General features: G+C 49.1%; 1 protein-coding gene across 2 annotated transcripts; it reads left to right on the top strand.

The window, feature by feature from the left end:
- The first annotated feature begins 428 nt into the window (after positions 1 to 428).
- On the top strand, positions 429 to 23,693 carry LOC124653561 (chaperone protein dnaJ 10-like). 2 transcript variants are annotated; one of them, XM_047192619.1, is made up of 10 exons: positions 429 to 594; positions 693 to 752; positions 9,902 to 9,984; positions 10,267 to 10,426; positions 10,975 to 11,104; positions 11,391 to 11,549; positions 11,661 to 11,839; positions 11,953 to 12,033; positions 23,410 to 23,515; positions 23,582 to 23,679. In XM_047192619.1, the coding sequence occupies exons 1-9, from the start codon at positions 508 to 510 to the stop codon at positions 23,500 to 23,502; spliced, it is 1,032 nt and encodes a 343-aa protein (XP_047048575.1). In that variant the 5' UTR covers positions 429 to 507; the 3' UTR covers positions 23,503 to 23,515; positions 23,582 to 23,679. The 2 variants fall into 2 exon arrangements, with proteins under 2 accessions (XP_047048575.1, XP_047048576.1); XM_047192620.1 differs by having other exon boundaries at positions 430 to 594; positions 23,585 to 23,693.
- The last annotated feature ends 2,836 nt before the right edge of the window (positions 23,694 to 26,529 follow it).

Here is a 26,529-nt window from a genome sequence, read left to right as displayed (position 1 = left end):
CAAAGAAGAAATAAGTAATGGCTTATTAGGTCCCCCTGTCCAATGCCTCTAGATGAAATAACAGGATCAATCAATTCGCCATTTACCCGAACGGCATATCTCACACATGTTACACATCGCATTACAGACTGAATCCAAGAAGAAGTAAAGCAAAAGCTCGCTCAAACAGCCATGCAAGTAGTCCCACTTCACCCTATCATAATAAGCTTTCTTAAGGGCAAAGTAAGGGCGCTTGTTCGGCTCCATGTCAACGTGACTCATCCTCCCACTATTCCATGCAGGAGCCAAAAAAGAAACTAGTAAGCCAATTATTCCCGCTTTATATATGATCGGGCGGGCGGAGGATCCCCACCGCCAGACCACCGTACCGCACCGCCCGCCAGCTTTCGTCTCGCCACCACGCACCGCCGCCGGGCGGAGTAGACTGGCCGTGCGAGGAGAACCCGGGGCCCTCCGGTCGTGCTAGCGTGAGATCCGGCGTCTGGTTTCGGGGCGGCGGTCGGTTCGATGGTGCGGGAGACGGGGTACTACGACGTGCTGGGGGTGATCCCGTCGGCCACCGAGGCCGAGATCAAGAAGGCCTACTACGTCAAGGTGAATTCCTCGCGCGCTCACGCGCCTTCCACCCCGCTTGATCGCTCTGGCGAATTTCGTGTTGATTTGAGGAGCTCATTACGGTTGCCTTATTGCAGGCGAGGCAGGTCCATCCCGACAAGAACCCCACTGACCCCCTCGCGGCCCAGATCTTCCAGGCAAGTGTTCCCTCTGCTCTGCTCCTTTTCTGTTTTCCTACCACGATAACTTCTGCAGAGTGCCAACCACATCAGAGTATGTCTAACAGTCCTCTTAAAACCCGTCCACCCCGTAAAATTCCGGTGGGATGCGGGGCAGACGCAGTTTGGGCTGTCTAGCAAGCCCCGTATTCGGGCCGGCCCGTTTCGGCGGAATACGGGGCCCAGGATATCTGTACCGCTGCCCCCTACTTATACCGGGCGAAGGTGCGAGTGAGGGGTTAACCCCTCACTCGCAACCCTAGCTCTGCCGTGCGCCGCCGCCTCCCCAGTTAGCTCCGGCGAGAAATCCCGCGCGCCCTAGCTCCGCATTTCAACCGCCGGTCAGCATGTACGCACGCCGAAGCAGTACCGTGTCGCTGGTGAGCGGATCAAAGCGATCCCGCTCGCCGGACACCGTCGAGGAGGCGCGGCGCCGCCAATGTAAGCGCTCCGCCGCGGGGAGTCGCCGTGCGGCATGCCGGTACGCCGGCGCGCTTTACGTGCCGTCGTCGCTCCGTGAGTTCGCCGTGGGCGGGCGCTGGTACAAGGAGGATCCGCCGCTCAAGCCGATGAGCGGCCCCGACTTCAACAAGTGGCGCGCCGAGTGGGAGCGCAACCGCCGGGCGAAGGCGGCATGGGACGCGCGCATCAGGAGCACCAGCGGCGGAGGAGCTCCGCTCGCCGGCGAGGAGGAAGAGGAGGAGGAAGATCCCCTCTTCTTGAAGGTGGCGGCCATCGCCGCCGTGAAGGAGGCGCAGGCGCGGGAGGCGGAGGCGGACGCGTACATCGTCGACCTCTCCGACTAGAAGTCGCGATCCATAGCATCGCGCAATTTTGTATGTATATATGTTGATCCTTATGTATGATCAACAATCTATGAATTATGAATATGAACAAGTTTCTCGGGGTTTTAAATTTACGAATTTACGGGATGAAATACGGGGTCTGCTAGACGGAACGATCAATCTAGGAGCACTTTTTTTATACGGGGCGAAATACTCGCGTTTTACGGGGCGGTAAAATAAGGGGCCTGTTAGACATGCTCTCGGTATGACGCAAAACTCATCATACTGATGTAAGCCTGTAACTGTCACGAATAGTGCTGCTCACTGCTGATCAAGAAATTGCCACATCAGTCAATACTAGTGTTAGCTGTAGATGTACGTACGTAGGGGGCCATCGTGTGTATTCCTCCTGCTCTTGAGCAAAATGTGCATTTCTGTATCTGACGAGTGTTTAGTTGTATATATGAATGCAGTGTGGTAGCATCTGTACCTCTCAATATTTCTTTGTTGCTTCCCTGCTTCTAGCAATCAAAACGGCTCACTAGGGAAGTCCTTGAGTCACCATAATTGCCGCCCCTATCAGAAGTATAGGGAGGGACAGACCAAAGCATCTGTTGTGCGAGTGCTAACAGGCATCCATGTTGCAACCTCGCTGAATACGAATAGATGCTGCACCGAGACCTGTTGTATATTGCCATGGTATTGAAATTACTCTGCTAGTCTAAGAACCCTAAAAATTGATATTGTAAGTAATGTGTGGCGTCAAGATGACTGAAGTGCTCTCTGTAGCCCATCATCCAAGTGATTCATTGTCAAAAATTGGACTTGCATTAACTGAGCATATGCACCTTGTTCCCAACAAGAGGCATTGAAGAAATACACAAAGCATAATCTAGTCTCTCCCTAAATGATCATGGCAGCAGTTGTGCCTAAAATAACAAGGCTCTAATGGCATCTTGCTCCTCTGTACACCATGAATCATTCTGGACTGGCACAAAGATGAGACTAATTGCTTTGCATAATCGCTGAAGCATGTGAAAGTAATGTCCGGCAATCAGCTGATTCCTGTGTCCCCCTTGTAACTAATCGCTCTCAACCATGGGCTTGTATCTCATGTACTATTAGCATCTTGCTGTTATTTTACAAACCTTACCCTTTTCTCTATTGACTTCAGAGTAATATGCATAGGTTACATGGGCCATCTTGGGCCTTGGGCTAGACTAGACTATTTGGGTTAAATACAACTTATACACATGTTCCAACACCCCCTTTCATACTCAAGGTGCATCTGAGACATTGAGTTTGAGAACATGAAGCTTATGATGTTCTTTTGTTTGAGCTTTTGTGAAGAAATATGCAAGTTGAAGCTCTGACGGAACATATTCCAGGTGAATGGTTGATTGTTGGCAATGAGAAGATGTGAAGAAAGCATCCACACCAATATGTTTGGTTAACTCATGCTTGATAGGGTCATTTGCAATCTGGATGGCAGCAGTGCTATCACAAAGAATGGTAGTGGGTGCATCACATGGGACACCAAGATCAGCCAACAGCCAACGAAGCTAAATGATTTCTGCTGTGGTGGTAGAGAGTGCTCTTAGTTCAGCCTCAACACTAGACCGTGATATTGCATTTTGTTTCTTCGACTTCCATGCAATAGGAGATGTGCCTAGAAAAAGACAATAACCCGTAACAGAGGAACGGTCATCAGGATTACTCGCCCAAGTGGTCATATGAGCAACTGGCGCAAATGTTTCATCATAATCTCTCCCATGAGTCTGTTGAAAACCTCTAGCAACAAGTCTGGCCTTATAGCGGTCCACTGAACCATCTGACCTAGTTTTGACTTTATACACCCATTTACAAGTGATAGTGACTGATTGAGGAGGTAAAGGTACCATATCCCATGTAAGTGTAGCCTCGAGAGCAGCAAGCTCCTTAGACATGGCCAACTGCCACTCGGGCACCATGGCTGCCTCCTGATAAGACTTAGGCTCACAGGCTGCCCCAACACGAAATTCATTTCTATATCTGTTTGGAAGCTCAAGAGAGGAGCGATCACGAAGGGCATACCTGTTTGTTTGAGAGGAATCATCAGTGCAAGGTTCAGTGGTACTGGTCAGATGAGTAGATGATGAAGGAATAGGCAACTGAATATCAGATGAAACTCTTGTTTGACGACTATAATATAAAGGAAAAGGCTCAATATGACGTGGGGCTGGTGGAACAGAAGAGGAATGAGTGGATTGTGAATCAATTGGGGAATGACAAACTGGTGAGGAAGGTGTGTCTTGTTGTGGTTGATCAGAGACTGACTCATCCGAACTGAAGATCGGTGGAAGAGAAAGAAAAGAGGTGGACTCTAAAGAAGTGGAGGACGACGAGGGAGCAGAAGAGTTAAAGAAGAAGGGATGATCATCATTAAAAGTGACATCACGAGAGAAATGAATACGACGAACAGAAGGATCATATCAACGACACCCCTTGTGTTCAAGACTATATCCAAGAAAAACACACTGGACAGATTGAGCAATCAACTTGGTACGCTCACAAGGTGCTAATAAAACATAACATGTACATCCAAAGACACGAAGGTGGCCATATGTAGGTGGTGAACCAAACAAAACCTCACCAGGACACTTGCCCTGAAGATGAGAAGAAGGTTGTATGTTTATGAGATACACAACTATGGAAATAGCTTCACCCCAGAAATGAGTAGGGACAAAAGAAGAAACACCATTTTGAGCATGAGCACCAGGACAAGACAACTGGGGAAGGGTACCCTCGGAAGCAAGAAACTCAAGAAAGGATGCAAAGAGGTACTCCCCCTTGAGTCAGAGCGAAAAACATGAATAACACTTGAAAATTGAGTATGAACCATGTGTGCAAAAGCCTGATATATAGAATTCAACTAGGAACAATGTTTCATAAAATAAACCCAAGTATATCGAGAGTAATCATCAACAAATATGACATAATGTTTGTGACCACCTTTTGAAACGAAAGGAGAAGGACCCCATATACACCAGAGTGCATGCTGGCGTGCAGTTGACGTGGGAGTTAGAAATCTCTGTGGTGTAATTTTCCTTCACGTCCCCGGCAACGGCGCTAGAAAAAGAGCTTGATAACGCGTGAAGCACACGTCCGTTGGGAACCCCAAGAGGAAGGTGTGATGCGTACAGCAGTAAGTTTTCCCTTAGTAAGAAACCAAGGTTATCGAACCAGTAGGAGATGAAGGCCACGTGAAGGTTGTTGGTGGAGGAGTGTAGTGCGGTGCAACACCAGGGATTCCGGCGCCAACGTGGAACCTGCACAACACAATCAAAATACTTTGCCCCAACTTAACAGTGAGGTTGTCAATCTCACTGGCTTGCTATAAACAAAGGATTAAATGTATGGTGTGGAAAATGATGTTTGTTTGCAATGAGCAGCAGAGAAAAATGATTGCAGTAAATTGTATTCAGATGTAAAAGAATGGACCGGGGTCCACAGTTCACTAGTGGTGTCTCTCCAATAAGAAATAGCATGTTGGGTGAATAAATTACAGTTGGGCAATTGACAAATAGAGTGGGCATAACAATGCACATACATATCATGATGATTAATATGAGATTTACTCAGCGCATTACGACAAATTACATAGACCGCTATCCAGCATGCATCTATGCCTAAAAAGTCCACCTTCAGGTTAGCATCCGCACCCCTTCTAGTATTAAGTTGCAAACAACAGACAATTTCACTAAGTATGGTGCGTAATGTAATCAACACAAATATCCTTAGACAAAGCATTGATGTTTTATCCCTAGTGGCAACAGTACATCCACAACCTTAGAACTTTCACGTCCTTTGTCCCAGATTCAATGGAGGCATGAACCCACTATCGAGTATAAATACTCCCTCTTGGAGTCACAAGTATCAACTTGGCCAGAGCCTCTACTATCAACGGAGAACATGCAAGATCATAAACAACACATATATGATAGATTGATAATCAACTTGACATAGTATTCCATATTCATCAGATCCCAACAAACACAACATGTAGCATTACAAATAGATGACCTTGATCATGATAGGCAGCTCACAAGATCTAACATGATAGCACAATTAGGAGAAGACAACCATCTAGCTAATGCTATGGACCCATAGTCCAAGGATGAACTACTCACACATCAGTCCGGAGGCGATCATGGTGATGTAGAGTCCTCCGGGTGATGATTCCCCTCTCCGGCAGGGTGCCGGAGGCGATCTCCTGAATCCCCCGAGATGGGATTGGCGGCGGCGTCTCTGGAACTTTTTCCGTATCGTGGCTCTCGGTAATAGGGTTTTCGCGACGGAGAGTATAAGTAAGGCGGAAGGGCAGAGTCGGAGGAGGCACGGGGGCCCCACACCATAGGGCGGCGCGGCCCCCCCTTGGCCGCGCGGCCCTGTGGTGTCGGCGCCTCGTGGCCCCACTTCGTATCCTCTTCGGTCTTATGGAAGCTCCGTGGAAAAATAAGACCCTGGGCGTTTGTTTCGTCCAATTCCGAGAATATTTCCTGTGTAGGATTTCTGAAACCAGAAACAGCACAAAACAGAGAGCGGCGCTTCGGCATCTTGTCAATAGGTTAGTGCCGGAAAATGCATATAAATGATATAAAATGTGTATAAAACATGTGCGTATTGTCATAAAACTAGCATGGAACATAAGAAATTATAGATACGTTTGAGAAGTATCAGTGCACTAAATCGAAAGGACCGCTAGAATAGGTAGTGCTAGAGGGATAAGGAAGTTGTATCTGTTTCCCTAGATTACAACCCTTACAACGGAAAACGGCATCCACAGGAACACGGCCCAAAACACCTTGCCCAATAAGACCAGAAAACGAGAACCACATAGATGACCTAAACGATGATGCCACTGGGCGAAAGAGAACGGAGAGGTGGATCTTGACGTTGAGGAAGAGGGAGCAGATGATGCGAAAGCTGAAGAAGATGAAGGTGTCAAGCTCGTAGAGGGGCGTAGATAAACTAAGGCGATGGCCAGTACCAATGATCCTCATGCTCTGAAGATCCTGCACATGACATGAGGTTTTGCTAAAACTAACAAAGTTGTCCATATCAGTAATTTGACCAACAAACAAGAAACTCATGGATAATTCAGGAACAAAGGAAATATCAGGAATTGAAAACTTGGATGTGCAAAGAGAGCCCTGATGAGTAACATAACAAGGTGTACCATCAGCGGTAGGCACCATCCTTCACTGGCTGACATGACACAAGCTGGGAATGATCAGAGGTGACATGAAAAGATGCTCCTGAATCAAGCACCCAAGGCTGAGTAACACGAGAAGCAGACGGAGAGGCAGCTGACACGGATGCACTCATTCCTGGTTGTGGTTGTGGTTCACCTATCACAATAGGAAGACCTCCTAGTAGGGGGATGACGCTTCTGCTGCTGTTGAGGAGGAAACTTCCTTTGGTACTCAGTCAATAACTCTGGGTGTAGGACAAAACAGCTATCAACTGTGTGTCCAGACTTCTTGCATTGGGTAATATTTTAACTCTGGGTGTAGGACAAAGCAACTATCAATTGTGTGTTTAGACTTCTTACATTGAGTACAAAATTTTCGCGTAGAACCTCTAAAGGAGCCCCAAGGAGTAGCAAGAACACTGGTGTGAGTCATTGGACCAGTGGATGAGGTAAGGGAGCGAAGACATGTCTCCTCAACAATTAAGGTAGCAAGCGCCTCATCCAAAGAAGGAGGTGCAGGACGACCAAGAAGCTGAGTTGTGTTGTTCTCAAATTCCCGCCTAAGCCTCATCACAAACTGAAACATGAAAGATTGAGCCTAATAATTCTCCTTCGCCACACAAGACTCACAACCAGAACGACTCTTTGGAGTCATTAACATAAGCTGACTAGTGATTCGAGTAAAAGCTTCATAATACTCCTCTATGGACGAGTCATGCTGCTGAAGATTTTGCAAATTTTGCAATAAGGAGTAGTGAAGTGCCCCACTTGGCCGAAGATATCGCTGCTCCAAATACTTCCATATTTCTTTTGCAGTGATATGATGCTCAAGACTCATCCGCAGCGACGGAGCAACATTAAGGATTAAGGCACCCATGACCTTAGAATCTGTTTTCCTCCAAGCCTTTTTCATGGCCTCATCCTCCTTAAAATCTGGAGGATCATCAGTCAAATGGTCATCAAATCCAGCAGTCCTCACATCAGTTCTCACTGAGAATGCCCACTCTTCAGTAATTTGGGCCATCAAACTTGATGTCAATAGAAAAGATAGATCCGTCCTTGGCCATTTTAACAAGCTAGCAAGAAATCCCTTGCAACAACTACTGAGCAGAATACAGGGCACTAGCAGCTTCAACCACTGGCAGAGTAGTAGAGAGAACAAGCAACTATAGAGAGTAAAACTAACACTGAAAGCAAGTGATGAACGGGCAGACTAGCGGATTTCAGCAGCTCCTTGCAGAAACAAACAGCTGGAGCAGCAATAGGATGAACAAGCACAACAAACCTGGTCCGATCTGGATTCACACAGGATGAAGATGACAGCAGCAGCAGTGAGTCCAACCTGGACGCAGCGAGCATCACGACGGGAGACGGCACAAGCCCTACTTGAGCTCGTGCGAAGACGACGGGAGCAGCCGCCGGCGAGTTGCCAACGGTGGCGGCTGGAGCTAGGTCACGAGCAACCTTGGCTCTGATACCATGTTATTTTACCAACCTTACCCTTTTCTGTATTGACTTCAGAGAAATATACATAGGTTAAATGGGCCATCTTGGGCCTTGGTCTAGACTAGACTATTTGGGCTAAATACAACTTATACACATGTTCTAACACTTGCAAGCCAGTATAATACAATATCGAGTTACTTTTGCAATGTGTTGAGCATTGCTGAAGACTGAAGTAGTGCTACTTTGCAGTGGATCTTGTCACTCTTAAATACTTACTATGACTTCTTAAAAAAGTTATTTCTTTATATTGTATGGTGTAAGGGTATTTTACCCTTATCCATTATTTTGGTAACTATGACACCGTGCTAGTGTATTTGGTCTAATACATGTCTACAAGATGATTCTCAGTTATTAGCCAAAGAGGTTTAATGGTGTAACAATGGAACAAGATGGCAATGGGAGACCCCCCACTTCGACGAAAAATCAACAAGGTTTTCCAGTGCTCGGCCGGTCCCAGACCCGGTCAGACCGGCCCTGGCACCGGACAGCCCGGCGGCAACCGGATCCAGCGTGTGTGCCATCCGGGCAGAATCCAGTAAAGGCTGGGCGTTCACCCGGTCAGCGTCCGGTCGCCAGCCCGGGTTGGACCGGCCCATCCGGTCCAGGACCCGGTTGGACCGGGTTACAGACCGACCATCCCCGGCGCCCAACCGGAGTTTGCACTTGTGCCATCCGGGCATGATCCGCGAAGCTCGGAAGCTCGTCCGGTCAAGACCCGGTCCCAGCTCCGGTTGAAACCGGCCGACCCGGCCACGGACCCGGTCGGACCGGCCTGTGCGCCGGCCAGTCCGGCGCCAAATCCGGTCGACCGGGTTCCTCGAGGAAATTGATGATGTGGCAAGTTGCAACGGCCAGTTTTCGAAGAGCACTATAAAAACCCCTTCTCCTACCTTGGAAGGGTTAGGCAACATACTACAAGCTGTTCTTGAGCTCTCTCTCTCTTACTCCATTATTAGAAACACCAAAAGCCTCCGATCTCCCTCCTCCTCCACCCAAACTCAAATCCCTCCGGGAATCACTAGAGGAGGACCCGATCTACTGTTCTACCAAGCCAAATCTCATTCCCCCTTGTATTCATCGAGAAGCTTGCTTCCTAGGGTTCCTTGGAAACCCTAGGTGGGCAAGAGGAGTCCGGAAGCATCCGGGCTGTGGATTTGCTCCGGCAAGATTGTGAAGGTTTGGAGGCTACCTCAAAGTCTACCACAAGTGAGTGAGCTATTCCTTCGTGGGATAGGCTCCGGAGAATAGGGTGAGCCTTCGTGGCGTGGGGAATCCTTCGTGGGACCTCCACCCCTCCAAACGTGACGTACCTTGTTGCAAAGCAAGGGAACACGGGAATACATCCTCGTCTCCGCGTGCTATCGGTTATCTCTAACCGAACTCCTTACTTGTGATTTGAACTGCCTGAGAGAGCCTTCGTGCTCGAGATAGTTGTATCTTCATATAGGTTGCTTCACCCAGTTTGCATTAGGCTCACCTTTATATTCCGCAAAGCCTAGTATTGCAAAGAAAGGATTAAAATCTGTAGAAACCTATTCACCCCCCCCCTCTAGGTTTACCATCTCTATACTTTCAATTGGTCACCAGAGTTATTGTGATTGCAGGAGCTCGGCGAGGCGTACCAAGTACTCAGTGACCCCGCACAGCGTCAAACATACGACTCATATGGGAAATCTGGTATTTCAACGTAAGTATGATTGAAAAAATACTTATTGTGAACTTTTTGGACTAATTTTCAAAAAAAGGTATTCTTCGTGGATATATATTTTTTCGAGCAAATGGCAGGAGCACTTTTTTATTAGATAGAAGGAGAAACTTTATGTACAAGAACCTGCGTTTTTGTTATTTGTGTAGTGGTTTAGTTGACTGCCCCTAGATATATTGTTTGACAATGTAAATGGTGATAGCGTGCTGCCGAAACTTATCAGATGATTATCTTCTTACTGGTTTCCTATTATCATTTATACAGGGAAACAATGATTGATCCGGCAGCTATTTTTGTTATGCTATTTGGTAGTGAGATTTTTGAGGATTACATTGGTGAACTGGCGATGGCATCCATGGCCTCACTCGATATTTTTGGTGAAGATGAACAGATTGATGAAAGGAAGTTGCAAGACAAAATGCGTGTATGTCTTTGTTAACAAAAAATAGTGTATGAACATGAGCTGTTTTTAGCTTCAAACTATACACTGTTCAACCAAGTCATGATGCATACCTATATTCCAGTGAGATCAATATTTAACACTACGCTCTGCTACACTAGAAGCCATAATGCCTCTGGAAAGCCTTCAAACCCAAGAAATTATTTTCTATTGTTCTTGTTTCGCTGGTTCGTTACACTTCTCATGTTAGTATCAAATATTGCATAACGTATTGTTCTTTCTGCATGATATTTCTTATGTGGAATATTATTGTTCATACTTCTCAGCCTCCACAGTACTCCGCTGCTTCTAGCATACACACGGAGTCACTTAGTGTTTGCAATAGCAATTAGATGAAATTAGGGGCTGATGGCTTAATTGCTAGATTACAACTAAACATTCTTTATGTCGTTATTGTAATAAAAAAGACTAACTAAGATACATGTTCGTTTTCAGTGCTGCATTTTTTTTAATTACTAAGTGGTACCATGTTGTTCTTGCTGTCATACTTAAGCTCTTAACAACTACTGCAGACTGTACAAAGGGAAAGGGGGGAAAAACTAGCAGAAAAACTGAAGAATAGATTGAACGTTTATGTTCAAGGAAACAAACATGAATTTATCCAGATTGCTGAGGCTGAGGTGTCGAGACTTTCTGATGCAGGTGCGCATCCATGACAATCCTCTCATCACTCTGAAAGGCTTATCACAAAATTTTCTCACTTGCTCACTGCTCTATACTTTTATCTATTTTTCCTTTGATTTTTTTTTCACAACCTCGGGTTGTCTTTTCTGCTTTTTTCCCAACTAAGTAGCTCTGGAACTGTTTGATCATTTTGTTGGTGTATATTACCTATATGAATCAAACTTTGAGATTCCCTTCTTTCTCTATGTTCATAAACCTGACTTTGATCAGCTGAATGTTCTTTTCTGGTTTTCATGTCCTGCAGCATATGGGGTTTATATGCTGAGTACTATTGGTTACATGTATTCAAGACAAGCTGCCAAGGAGCTTGGAATAAAAGCTATCCTTTTGAGGGTTCCGTTTATAGCTGAATGCTTTCGAAACAAAGGTCATTTTATTAAATCCCAAGTGACAGCTGCAACAGGTAAATCTTATTTTATTATTTGTCCTATTGAATAACTAATGTTTGTTTTGCTACATGCTATGCTAGTTTACCAATTAAGGTTTGTATTTTGGTTTGATTTTTTCTCTGCAGGTGCAATAGCTCTTATGCAGTTGCAGGAAGACTTAAAGAAGCATCTTAGTGCGGAATGTAATTACACCGAGGAGGATCTTGAAGCTTACATGAAGAGTCATAAAAGTGTTATGGTTGATTCGTTGTTGAAGCTTATTGTTGCTGATATAGAGGCAACCCTGTCACGTGTCTGCCAAATGGTCCGTCCTCATATCCTGACTCCCTTAAACTATTCTGGCACGTCTGTTTTTGTGTTCATCTTACATATTATCATAAGTTGTAGCACTGGATTTAAATATTCTACCATTATCAGGTGCTTCAAGATAGCAGTGTTAGGAGGGAGGAACTGAGAGCTCGAGCTAAAGGATTGAAAACTTTAGGCAAAATATTCCAGGTATCATTCTTCATAAATTTATTCATTATTTGTTGGTTTTGACATGTAAGTTGTCTGGTGATCTTCTTGGAGTTAAGTTGGGTTATTCTGTCACAGCGTGTTAAGCTCAACGTTGAAGGGGAAGCACCAAACAGTGCCGAATACGATAAATAATTTTGATGATAATGTTGGTATCTCTCCTGATTCATCACCCGAAATTCTCAGGGGGCAGCCATTTTTAAACAGAAGGCACGAAAGCCCAGCTTTAAATTAATAAAGCATACGGCCGATGATACAACGATGCTGCAAGCAGCTTAAAACACCACGCACACCCCAAGCACAAAGAAGATAAGAAACAAGCCCAGCTTGAGGTAGACAAAGACCTCCAGACTCGGAGCCTAGCTGAAAGCTGACGACAACAGAGGAACGGCCAGACGCCATTGAAGCCAGCACCAAGTGAGCATCTTCCAGTGACTTAGGTAGAGTACCAACCTCCTTCCTCGCCGAAGAGGGTCCCTACCCTCTCGCCCTGGATCGAGAGCGCCGAACCGTCAAACGAGGAGCTGCTCACCCTTGAACAAGGAGGTTGTACCGACCCGGAGACCAACACATGGGGAATGCGTCACAAAGCCCTTCTCGCAGCGACGAGCACACCACAGCCGCCACTGCACGAACAAGACCAACCGAGACGGAGGGAAAGCTAGAGGCAGACACAGCTCACAAGGATGCAGGGGAGCCAAGCGCAGACAACTAGCGCCTCCAGCAGCAGCACCCCAGCCACAGAACCCACCACGCCCGGCATCACTCACCAGCAACCACCGCCCCCAGACGGCGCCTCCAAGGAGGGTACGACGCCCCTGGCGCCGCCGCCGTCCAATCTGAAGGATTATGAGCATTCGCCCGGAACGGTGGTGGGGGTGGGTGGTTTGGGACCTCTGCAGCGCCTCCAGGAAGGTGAGCGGCGCCAAAGGCGTCGTCGCCGAAGTGGTCAAAGACCAAGAATTTCTTCCGGCCCCAAAGCTCCCCACCAGCTCCCGCACAGCGTCTACTCCGGCGCCAAGGACGCCAAAAGGTGAGACCTGCGGGGAGGAGAGAGAGCCAAAAACCGAGGGAACTGACCTTCCTGATCTGTCGCGAGACGGCCGCAGCCGCCGGCGCAAAGCCTGCACCCACCGAAGAACTGCCGCCCGCACAGCCAGATCCCCGGGCCACCGCATCCGCGGACGCCGCCGACCGCGCGGTCGACGGCGCCTCACCTCACGAGGCCGCCGCCTCGCCGCCCGAAGCCTCTACGACAAGCGCAGAGGGGAAGAGCCCCCACCCAGGAAGGAAGGCCGCCGCCACCAGACGCCTCGCACACCTCCGGCCGCGCCGGAGCCCGGCCCTCGGCCCAGGAGACGCCCGACGACCCCACCCGGCGCGGAGATCCCCCAGCCAGGAACCGCGCGGGTGGCCAGGAGCTCAGATCCCCGCCGCCCCCTTCACCGGCGTCGTGGCCTTAGGCCGGCGACGTCTCTGGGGCGACGAGGGGAAGGGGAGACGGAGGGGAGGGGTGGCGGCGGCGGGCTAGGGTTTGCCTCCTCGGTCGCCTAGGGGGCGACGCGAGGAGGGCGAAACGTTTTTTTTTTTCAACACCTCTAGGGGGCAGCCATTCGATGCAAACCCACCGTATATCAGGTGCCTACCATCTTCCGAAAACATTATTGTGACATCTGTAGCCTAAAATGCAAGCTTTTATACACGGCTGTTTTCTAAAGTATCATTAGATAAAAACTTCAAAAGCTGAATCCACTTTTTTTTTTGCTTTGTCTATGGGTGCATAATTCTTTTAGCCTATGGCCCATTGCGCAAAATAGTCATGGTTTTTCTTCTATTCCTTAAAGGAAAATGATTGTGTTCCCCCGGGGGATGAAGCGTTTCCATCCTCCGTCTTGGCTGCGCGCCGCGTGTCTCGCTGGGCCCACCGTTTCTCACGCGCACCTTCCTCCTCCACTCGTTCGTTCCAGGGAGTCAATCCCTTTTCTCTCTCCAGCTCGCTGCCGCACTACCAAACCGCCGCCGCTGGCTGGCGACCCATGGTCGGCCGCCGCGACCAGCGCCGCCTTCCTCGCCCGCGCGGACTGCCCCCAACCTTTCGCGCGCCACCGGCCCGTAGTCGAGCGCCGCCGCCGCCACTGGCTGGTCGCCGCCGCCGCAGCGAGTCGACTGCGTCCAACGCAGAGGGCCGCGCCACGGAGCTGCGGCCTCTTGCGCTGTCGTGGCCGCACACGCAGGCCTTCCACCTCGCCTGGCTCTCCCTCTTCGCCTGCTTCTCGCCGCCTTCGCCGCGCCGCCCATCCTCCCTGCGCTGCGCCCGGCACTCGTGCTCGCTCCGTCCGACGCCTCCGCCGCCGCCGTCGCCTCCCTCGCCGCCGCGCTCGTCGGGCGCCTCGCCATGGGCCCCGCCTGCGACCTCCTCGGCCCGCGCCGCGCGTCCGGGTCGCCAGCCTCGTCTGCGCGCTCGCCCTCGCGCTGGCCGCCGTGTACGCGTCCTCGCCCGCGGGCTTCGTCGCGCTCCGCTTCGCGCGGGGCTCTCGCTCTCCAACTTCGTCGCCAACCAGCACTGGATGTCCCGCATCTTCGCGCCCTCCGCCGTCGGCCTCGCCAACCCCGCCGTCCAGATCAGTGCTAGATGGAGGCGAAATCAGTGCTAGAATATAAAGCATATTTTTCGCGAATTTTTGGGAGTTTGCTGCCTTAGGCCTCGGAGGTTGCTACCAGCGAAGGCAGGCTTTGCTACCTGACGTTGCTACTGGCGGAAGCTGGGTTTTGCTACCACGGAGGTCGTTTCTGCTACATTAGGTGTCAGGTGTTGCTGTCTTGGTCGGAAAGTTTTGCTGAATTAGTATTTTTTTTTGCTACACTTTTTATGTGGTTTTGCTACCATTGTACAATACGGGGTCTCCGGCGATGTCTCTGGCGACTTTTCGTCGATATCTGTTTTTGCTACAGTAGTATAATTTTTTTGCTACGAGCTCGCCGGCGAGGTCTCCGGCGAATCTCCGGCGAGCTCAGCCTTTTTATTTGATTTCGTGGCTGAACCGTTTTTTGCTACTATGTAGCAAAAGCGGGTTATTTTTTTGCTGCCGGAAGGTATTTTTTTGCTGCATCCGGTAACAGCAGATCTGACCGTACAAGATAGCCGATCCAACGGCTGGGGACCCGTGGGCTGGGAAATCAAATACCCCGGGGGACGCCCAGCACTGTCCGAACGCTGAGGCTTGCAGTAATATATTGTATATGAAATGTTCCTTCCTAGTTTATTTAATATGTGTGTAGTTGTGTAGTGTTGTATAGCATGCGTGCGTGGCGAAAATACCGATTGGAACCTAGCAAGCGGCAGGCAACTGACAGCATGTGTATTTCTAGCACGTATATGATATGTATGCGTGGTCACTGTCGCGTATTTGCATTAAATCTTCTGCCCAGGTTCCTCCTTCCTTCCCACCGCTTCCTAAGGGCATCTCTAACGGAGCGACGCATTTAATTGTCCGCGAGTGTTTGTTTGTGTCGTCCCGTGGTCCGTGGAAGGCGAAAATGACCGTTTTTGTCCGCGCGTCCGTTTTTGTCTGGGGTGAATCTAGCAGGCGACGCATTTTTTTCTACTTGTTTTTTTTCCTCTTCTCCATTTAAACATAGTTCCAAACATTACATATTGGAACATAGTTTTACACAAACTAATACATAATTGGGAACATGGTTTACACAAACTAATACATAGTTTGAACCATGGTTGACACAAATAAAAACATTGTAAAAAAGGAAAGTCAGTAGTGTTGGTTCCGTATGTTCGCTGCCAAGAAAGAACACTCTCGGGCACTCTCAGTCACCCAAACTGGAAAATCTAGCTAGTGACGGTATCCCCGTTGGTTTTTTCGAGGAAGAACAACCAAAAACCTTCACTGCTGGCTTCAACTGGCCCGTAGCCATATTCGCTGCAAAGAAAGAACACTCTAAGTTTTAACTATTGGTGTCCGAGCCGGATTCGCCGGTGTGGTAGTGCCTGCGGCAGACTGTGTCGTCGAACACCTTGACGAACATCTCGCCGTCCCCCTCGTAGAGGAAGGTGAGCTGGCAGCCGGTCTCGAGCGCGAGGTCGCGGGCGAACTTGTACCACCCCGTGTGTAGGTACATCTTGCCCTGCCCGTCAAACAAGACCTCGACAGTCCACCGGCAGCAGTTGCAGCTGGCCTCCCGTAGCTGCAAGTGTGCCGGCTCGACGCCATCGACGAACTCGGTGAACTTGTTCGGGAGCCGCTTGATGTTGAGTGGGCCGTCGTCGATGCGGAGGAGGAACTCGAAGCAGCGGTCCTCCTGCGAAGACGAGGAGGGCGCAAGCGACGGTGACCGTGGGGCCGTAGCTGCTCCACCACGGTGGCCCCTGCCCTGGCCCCGGGGGCACCCAGGCCCGCGGCCTCGACCGCCTCACCGGCCACCAGGACCCGGCATGGACTTCGTCGTGGGCCTGGCTGCGTCGCAGGAAGAACTAGGCGACGCTACTGTGGAGCTTGTGGCGGCTAGGTTTTGTTTGGAAGAGTGGATGAGGAAGAAGAGCGCGCGCCCTCTTTATATAGGCCGGAGGCAAGCGACGGCCGCGGGATGCGTGGCGTCGCCATTACTGCATTGGCGGAGGTGGCCGGCGGCCGCTCGGCAGGCAAGGCATCGCCATTAACATGGCGCAGACTGCCGAAGCGACGCCTCGGCGCCAGTCGCTGGCGCGCCTGAGAAGAAGCATCGACGCAGGGTCGCTGCCAGGCGGGCCCGACGAAACGTCCGCCAGACGCGAGCGGACACTTTGCGCGTCTGCGCAACGTCCGCAGAGACGCATCCGAGGCGCATATTTGGTCCAGGTTTACGTCGCCGCGGACGGCCCGGTCACTTTGCGTTACCCCACTGGAGGTGGTACCAGACGCATTTTTCCGCCCGACGGATGCAAACGGTCGCTCAACGTCGTTTGTGTCGCCCCGTTGGAGATGCCCTAATCAATCGCGATCCTCCGCCCGCCGCATCCCCTCTTCCTCCTCGCCGTCCTCAAGCAGGTTACCCGCCACGCGTCCTCGAGCTCACTAGCCCCACGCGCCTTGGATCTCACTGGCCCCGCGCACCCTCGTTCCTCCTGTAGATCGATGCTCACCGCCCCCGCTCCCATCACCCGTTCCCGCCCCCGAGCTCCAGCGAGCCTCCTAGCCGACGGTGATGCCCACCACGGTGTTGCGGGCTAGCTTGACGACGACGCCAACACGGCCGCGCTCGTCATCACGCTCCGGTCGTGTAAGGACAGCAGCGCTAAGGGCGTCCAACCCGGCGGTGCTCGAGGTCGCCGATGACGCGGACCCGGCCGCGCTCGTCGTCGCGCTTCGGTCGTCCAACGAGAGCAGCGCTCGACGCCGACCCGGCCGCGTCAGGTGAGGCTCCCGCTTCTTTCTCATCTTGTCATGTCCGGGTCCTGGGTTCTAGCTGGTTTTTCCCTGCCCATGATGGATCTCTCTTGGTGGTTTAGCCTTTTTTAAAACATAAGGTCCTTGGCTCGGCTTTATATATAAAGTGTAAGGGTATTTTACCCTTATCCATTATTTTGGTAACAATGACATTGTGCTAGAGTTTTTGGCCTAATACATGTTTGTAAGGATAATCCCAGGTATTAGCCAAAGAGGCATAAATGGTGTATCAAAGGAACAAGAAGGCTAAAGGAGACCCCCCCCCCCCATTTCGACAACAATCAAAAAGGGGTCTCCAGCAGGAATCCGGCCAGAGACCCGGTTGGACCGGACCGTGCGCCGGCTGGCTCCGGCCTGCCGCCCGGTTGACCGGGCGCACGGCCGGGCGCTCCGGCACCGACCGGCTCCTGCGCTGATGCCAACCGGGCGACCTACTGGAAGACACGAAGTGCCCCCCAGTCAGGGTCCGGTCTGCTGCCCGGTTTGGACCGGCGGGTCCGGTCCCTGGCCCGGTCTGACCGTGCTCTGGACCGGGCGCCCCGGCGCCGACCGGGCTCTGCGCTGACTGCAACCGGATGGAGTACTGCGCGACATTTCGAGGGTCCGGTCGTGGTCCGGCCTACCGCCCGGTTTGGACCGGCGGGTCCGGTCCCTGGTCCGGTCCGACCGGCCCCTGCACCGGACACTCCGGTCTGTGGTTCGGTTGACCGGGATTCTCGGGAGAAAGCTGATGTGTCAAGTGAGCAATGGCCATATTTCAAGTGACACTATAAATAGCCCTTCTCCTACCTCTGAAAGCTTAGGCACTACACTACAAGCTGTTCTTGAGCTCTCTCTCTCATACTCCATTGCTAGAAACACCAAAAGCCTCAGATCTCCCTCCTCCTCCACCCAAACTCAAATCCCTCCTGGGAAACGATAGAGGAGGACCCGATCTACTGTTCTACCAAGCCAAATCTCATTCCCCCTTGTATTCATCAAGAAGCTTGCTCTCTAGGGTTCCTTGGAAACCCTAGGTGGGCAAGAGTGGTCCGGAAGCATCCGGGCTGTGGATTTGCTCCCGACAAGATTGTGAAGGTTTGGAGGCTACCTCAAAGTCTACCACAAGTGAGTGAGCTATTCCTTCGTGGGATAGGCTCCGGAGAATAGGGTGAGCCTTCGTGGCGTGGGGAATCCTTCGTGGGACCTCCACCCCTCCAAACGTAACGTACCTTCGTGCAAAGGAAGGGAACACGGGAATACATCCTCGTCTCCGCGTGCTATCGGTTATCTCTAACCGAACTCCTTACTTCTGATTTAACTGCCTGTGAGAGCCTTCGTGCTCGAGTTAGTTGTATCCTCATATAGGTTGTTTTACCTAGTTTGCATTAGGCTCACCTTTATATTCCGCAAAGCCTAATATTGCAAAGAAAGAATTAAAATCTGTAGAAACCTATTCACCCCCCTCTAGGTTTACCATCTCTGAACTTTCATAAAGCCCTCATGGGAACCACAAAAGTAGCGATACACAACACAACAAAGAACCAGTCTGGTACCTCCATACAAACCCAACAAGTTTGGAACCAATATAATACTCAAATACAAACAAGAGTAGCTAATATAGTGGAAATAAACCAGGTAAGACAACACAGACTCCTCGCTCCAGCATCCACCAGGACGTCGACAGCGTCAGTGTCCACCGACCCGTATCCGCGACTGCAGCCTCCTAACCTCGTCCGGTGCCACGTCCAGAAGTGGTCGGTCCCTCAGTCTGACCAGAACCCTCCAGTTCTGCATATAGATAGACATTTTTAAGATGGCGTCAACCGGGTTGGAGATCAAGGATCCTTCTATAGCTAGCTTGTTGTGTATGTTCCAGAGCGCCCAGCACTGTGCGGCGAAGGTGAACCAAGCTATCCTACAAAGTCGACCCGACATGCCATTAGCGATGGCAACAAAGTCCGCAGCCCCTTCTGGGTTCCACGAACAGGATAGGAGTTCCCTAATTCATGTCCACATAAATTTGACGATGTGGAAAGTGAAGAAGATATGGTCGTAGGTCTCCCACTCGCCACATAGGGCACAACTCCCATTCGCTGGCCCGTGCCTTTTCATCAGTTGATCTCCGGAGGGGAGTCTACCCTGATAAGTTTCCAGAGGAAGACTTTAATCTTTGGCGGCACCCTGGTATGCCAAACCTCCTTAAAGTGGGTAACCGCCCCCCATGGGACAACTTGTTGTACATCAAGCTGGTGGAGTAATCCCCTAATGGCTCCAAAGTCCATCTAACCACATCATCACCAACGGAGGAGGGAGTGAGGACAATTTTTTTGCAGAGGTTCTCCCATTCAACCCTCTCTGCCAGGCCAAAGGTGCGCCGGAATCGAATTCTCTAGCCATCGTTAGTCCTAACTCCTTGAACTGTGGTGAAGTGGTTGTCGCAGCATGCAAACAGCCGTGGAAAGGTGAAACAGAGGGGCCCCGCGCCCGTCCACCAGTCCAGCCAGAAATAGGTCCGCCACCCGTTGTGGACCTTGTGTTTCGCTTCCATTTTGAAGTACCACTTGATCTTCTGAATGGCGTTCCAGAATTGCGATCCTTTGGTGGGTACCGTCGGGGAGAATAGGTCTTGATCCCCCAGGTACTTGGCCCTCAGAAGGTCTGCCCAGAGGCCTTCCTCATTCTGGTAGATCTTCCAAATCCACTTTAACATTAAGGCAATGTTCATGAACTTGGTGTTGAGGATTCCCAACCCTCTGAACTCCCTTGGATTGCACACCGAGGCCCAATCCACCATATGGTACTTACGCTTGGGTCCCCTCCCTCCCAAAAGAAGCGAGGCCGTTGTTTGTCCATCACCGCATGGGTAGTGTCATGCAAGAGATAGATTCCCATAGCAAACATCGGAAGGCTCGAAAGACAAGAATTGGTGAGCTCAAGCCTTCCAGCGAAAGTTAAGAACAAACCCTGGCAAGGCTCAACCCTGTGGCCCACCTTCTCAGTGAGGAAGTTCCAGTCCGCGACTGAGAGGGGGCGATAACTGACAGGGATACCAAGGTAGTGCATCGGCAAGCTCTCTAGCTTGCAGTTTAGAGCGTCAGCAACCTTTCGACACTCTAGGTCAGTGACCCCAGTCACCACCACTTCACTCTTAGCAAAGTTGATCTTAAGTCCCGATATATTCTCAAAGCAGAGAAGGAGAAGCTTAAGGTTAGCCAACCCAATATCAGTGGGGTCAAGCAGAATCAAGGTGTCATCCGCATACTGAAGGTGGGTGATCCTTCCCGGGACCAGGTGGGGCACAACTCCCCTGAGGTGCCCAGACTCGGTAGCCCTGGCGATGATAGCCACCAGAGAGTCAACCATGAAGGCGAACAGGACTGGGGATAGAGGGTCCCCTTCCCTTACACCCCGAGCATTCCCGAAGTTCTCCCCAATGACCCCATTCACATTCTGCAATCTGGCCACCCGAGACTAGCTGCATCAAACAGCGCACGATCATGGGAGAGAAACCCTTTCTCAGCAGAACCTCTCTCAGGATGTCCCAGCTAACCTGATCGAAAGCTTTCTCGAAGTCAAGCTTGAGGAGGAGACCCTTGAAATTCTTGACCCTCAAATCATGGGCAATCTCATGGAGGGCAAGGACACCCTCGTGAAGGCATCTACCCTTGATAAAAGAAGATTGGCTACGATCGGTGGTCCAATGTGCTACGGGAGCTAGATGAGATGCATAAGACTTTGCGATGAATTTAAAGATAACGTTGATAAGATCTATGGGCCTAAACTGCTTGATGGTATCCGCTCCCTGGACTTTCGGAATAAGAGAGATGACTCCAAAGTTTAGGCGCGATGTCAACCCTCCCTAGGGCAAAGTCATTGAGGATCCGGAGGATAGGATCTTTGAGAATTTCCCACAATTTCTTAAAGAATAGAATCGGTAAGCCATCCGGACCCGGGGCCGAGTCTGGTTTCATGCCCGCAAGCACCTCATCCAGCTCCTCAGGAGTGAACGTAAGCTCAAGTGTCCAGTTCTTCTCCTCGGAGATCCTCTTATCCGCCAGCCAAAGGTCCTTCTACAGGGAGAAAGCCCTTTCCTCCCCCTCGGCGCCCATAAGGCCCTGTTAGAATTGGTAAACGTGTCCCATCATCTCATGTTCGTTAGATATCTCCCCGTTATCAATAACCATTCGGGGGGATCAGACACTTCCTGCGCCTCCCGTTGGTGAAGGCATGGAAGAAAGTAGTGCAGGAGTCCCCTTTAAGGGTCCATTGAAGCCTGCTACATTGTCGCCAGTATTCTTCCTCCACGCCATCTAGCTGCACAATCCGATCCTCAAGGAAGTAGTGGAGGGCCCATCCCTCCTCATCAAGCCCAGAGGAGTCAGCGATCTAGTCCAGCTCTTTAATTTGGCAAAGGATGTTGTCCCGGGCCTCCCGTCTTTGTTTGCCTAAATTAGCCCCCCGCCCTCGGAGGTGTTGGCGAAGGCACCGCGCAATGCATTGTCGGAGGTCAATGCTGCACCGATGAGGCCCCCGCTGCTGGATGTAGAAGATCAACTTATCCTTCACCATATGTTCAAAGCCAACCACCCTAAGCCACCAGGACTGGAAGAAAAATCTCGCGGGCCGACGAATCCCCTGTTCGTCGTCATCCAGGAGGAGAGGGTTGTGATCGGAGCCCACCCGCGTGACCGCCGTGAGAGAGCACATCGGGAAGAGCGTTTCCCGCGAAGGGGAGACGAAGACCCTATCTAGGACCGAGCGGATAGGAGAGAGTTTCTTGTTGGTCCATGTGAACCTGGCCCCGGTTGTGTTGAGCTCCCGAAGGGATAAGGAAGCAATGGCATCGTTAAATTGACGCACCCTTGGCCAATTGATATTGCAATTGTTCTTGTCCTCCGATCCTATAATGAGGTTGAAGTCTCCCCCCACGACAAGGGGGTATCTACAGTTCTCAACCTCGAAAGCCAGTTCCTCCAAGAACTCCCTAGTTCTGGAGTGGTCAGCCGGGCCATACACAAGAATTCAGGTCCATTTGACCCCGCGGCTGCGGTGGTAAAGGTCGGCACTGATGAAGAACCTCTCTTTCCACCAGGTCCCCACCTCGAAGCAGTCATCCCGGGACCCTAGAAGCATCCCCCGGATTGTCCTGCGGCCGGCACCCAGTTCCAGCAAAACTGACCGCCACACTCAAGGCTTCGAAGTTCCGCGGCAGAGAAGTCCTATCTAACTGTCTCTTGAATGCCTAGGATGTCGATCTTATCGCGCTGAGGTTCGACGCCCTTGTCCCCCAAACCCCCTGAGGTTATAAATCAAGGCTCTCATTTGTTAGAGCGTTTCTTGTACTGTCTCTTGGAGACAGCAAGCACAGGAGCCTTTGCACACTTCCACCTTGGGGGGAGCACAGAGGACCGGACCCTTCACAGGCCACCGCGGATCCCGCAGGCACCAGCCCAAGTGACTCCGGGGCCTGTTTAGTCGCTTTTGCAGATTTCTGTGTCTGCCTGGTTCTTGGAGAGACGCAATTTTTCCTTGGTTCCTGCCCCAGATGGATGTTGTTTTCTTGTTCAATGGAAATTGGGCATCTGAATGTGCTCTGCTCTCGAATGCTCTATGAAATTAAGATCGAACTTAGCTGGAAACAGAGGAGGTTTAAGTTAGTTATTAGTTTGTAGGTTGGATGTCCACGTTGAAATGGTCCGGCTGAGTCGAATTCTCGCAGCAACGGAAATGTAAATGGCAGTGTCACAGAGCTCAGTTCTTTCTTTACTAGGAGAGTCTAGCTACTGCATTATCAGTATCGGGTTATTGTTGTTTATGGAAAATCAATTTGACCCTTTTGCGTTTTTTATTCAGGAGAACGCCGGCCTTTCTCTAAGCTTATGTGTTAAATCATCGTGCTTTCACGTTACTAATTGTTCCTCGTATGTTTTGAACGCAGGATCCTGCCTTTGGACGGTTGAACTGTCTGAAAACACTGTCAAATGTTTGTGGAAGGATGCTGCTGATCAGGTGTATATGTGGGAAATTTTGAGAACAGAATCAGGGTGAGGCCCCTCCCTGTGCGTTTTTTTTTTTTTGGTTTGGATCATGTGCTTATCAAATCGGTGCAGCAGGGATTCATCTCACCTTTTGTGCTAAAAAGTAATCGATGGCTTGCAAGTTTTAATCCTGAGCATGTTCAGTTCCTCCATCGCTCAGCTCAACTATGAAATGATGTATCTACCCGGTCCAGACTTCAGATCTGGAAATCATTTTTTTAGCACAAACTTGATTTTGTAAACAGATGTCTCAAATATCAATGGTGTATGCTATCATTTGTTGATATAATTTATGATTTTGTAATTTTTACTATCTGCATCATTGATTGGAAAATTGTGTTTGAATCTTTGTGTTCCATGACGGATCTTTCCACATCTGCGCCCCCAATTGTTCATTTTGACAATTTTCCATCAATGATTAATTGGGAAAACTATCAATGGATCTTTCCATATTTTAAAAATAATGTTCCAAAAATATTTTTACAATAGAAAACCATAAGTACAAAATTTCCATTTTGGATTAGTATTCTACGAGCTAAAAGTTAATCTTACAAATCCGAATTGCTTCCAAATGGAGTAATCAGTAGGAAAATTGTGTTTTAAGAGTTCCTCCAATGGAAAAATATCCAAAATATTCGTTCCTATCATGCTAATTGTTACTTAATTATGTACTAAGTAAGGCTTAATTTTCTGCCGCTGCATTCGATGGCAATAACAGGAGGAAAAAGCACGACAGCATGCATGCACATTAAAACTACTATATGACTTTTCTTGGCCATGTGTGTGTAAGGAGTAGTAATGATCCTGCACCTTGTACCGCATGTCCGCATGTATGGGCGTCGCCGTATGTACAAGCATCTGTATATATCTTACCAAATCGCTGGAAAACACCGTATAAGATAACTGCTATATTACATGCTAATGGCCGCGCATGCATGGGCGGACGCGATGTCGACCTCGCGCGTTGCATGAATCCAAGGAGACAAAACATTGACTATTAACAGTTCGTAATATGTATTGATTGAGAAAATGTTTTCGTTGTCATCCAGTGATCTAGAACTCATTATGTTTCTTTGTTGCTACATTTTATAGTATTTACCTCTAGGATCGGTTTTATATTCTGGTTGCTAAGTTTCCATATCGAGATAGATTCAGGTGACCCTAGATTCGTATCAATGAGCTTCACAGCATACCAAGTGATAGATCTTATGTTCAAGCTTACGATGAAATTTCTAAACATAGAGCGCTCCGAAGTTCATTAATCTACCAGATGTTTTTTCCTTAATATTATGTGACTGGTGTGGATTTTTTTACTCCTAGCTAATCACTAAGTAATTACCAAATCATCATGTGTTTACACGGATGGAATCAAAGGGGTAAAATTCCCTCAACTTCTATGTCTTTGCACATGTTTATTTACTTTGCACTTCGAAGCAACGAACAAGCAACAAAAGGAAAGAAGCTAAAATGAGCGAAACAACAAACACGATAAGCAGTCGTACAAGCGGGGAAAGGAAGATAAGATAGACGAAGGGAGTATGAGCGCAATCAAATCCAGAATTTTTTTAGGTAGCTGAGAGAACTTAAAACTCCTCCGCACGAGCATGTGTTTTTTTTTCTACGAAATAAATAAGGAAAGCATATTTATATCAGAGTTAGGAATTGGCAAGGCTCATTGGTGGGTTAGTGATGATAAAAATCCATATAATGTTCTATATGCAATGACGCACCCATGATAAGGTATCACTATAAATTGAGGAAATAATAACGATTCTTTCGATGAGAACTAAGCTAGCTGGAATGCAAGATGGCAAAATTGTATCATAAACGTGCCATATTTCTTGTCTAGAACCATATAGTTTGGAAGTTGTCGACAGAAACTCGCTTGGAAGATGGACTCATTGTTACTATGAATGTATCATGCGCTATTTACTACATTTACATTTCTTAGACAATTACATCTACCTTATTCTTATTGATGTTCTTTTTAGTCGATCCCATTCACGTACCGTTTGATGTGTCACTTTTTTTTTGTTAATAGTAAACTGTTGTGTCATACGCTGGTGGGGTTGAATAACCTCGGGCCTTGTGCATATCATGACTTTTGTGAACTATAAACTTGATAATTTTTATTGTTTTTGTTGCTATAGTTGTAAGGAAGAAAAGCACATTTGTATATGATTTTGAAGTAGGGAGGGGCTTTGAACTCATAACTCGTGGGTTAGCGATGATAAGGATTATCTTGTGAATGTTCGACATGCAAATGTGATACGGTCTCCATGTATGTTGAGATATAAGTATTGTTTTGATGAGACTAAATGCGCAAAAGTGGCAAATGGAAAGACTACTTAAACGTGTCACCTTTTTTTGTAATACTGACCATATTGCTTGGAAGATTGAAAGGACGAGATGTCACCTAGAGGGGGGGGTGAATAGGTGTTTTAAAACTATTATGGATTTGGCTTGTGAGAATGCGGAACTAAACTAACGTTTATTTTACAAGCACAAAACCTAAATATGATATGTTCGACTAAGTGCAACAACAACAACTTAGATAAGCATGATAGGCAAAAGATATATAGTACAAGAGATAGCAAGATATAAGTACTTCAAGCACGATGGCTATCATAATGAAAGTAAACTCGGGTATAGAGATAACCGAGCCACGTGGAGACAAAGATGTAATCCCGTGTTCCCACACACAAGGTGAGGTACTTCACGTTGGAGAGATGTGGGCTACCACGAAGGTCTCCCGAACGCCACAAAGGCTTACCTTCTTCTCCAAGCCAAAACCACGAATGACAAATGCCTTTCCCTTATGGCTACCTTTTTCTCTACTCCGAAGATGGCAAGCTCCACAACCACTTCACAAGCTCCATGAAGGTGAAGCCTGGGCCTCTTCACAATCTTCCACGAAGAGGTCACCAGAGAACCAAAAGCCAAGCCAACTAGGAGGTTACCCCTCCAAGAGTAACAAGCTCACGGTCTCTCACTCGAATTAATCGTATTGGAGAGCTGAA

The sequence above is a fragment of the Lolium rigidum genome, chromosome 5 (genome assembly GCF_022539505.1).
Source record: "Lolium rigidum isolate FL_2022 chromosome 5, APGP_CSIRO_Lrig_0.1, whole genome shotgun sequence".
In the NCBI taxonomy this organism is placed as follows: domain Eukaryota; kingdom Viridiplantae; phylum Streptophyta; class Magnoliopsida; order Poales; family Poaceae; genus Lolium; species Lolium rigidum.
The sequence above is the reverse complement of the archived record's forward strand: the minus strand, read 5'-3'. Positions and strand labels throughout refer to the sequence as shown.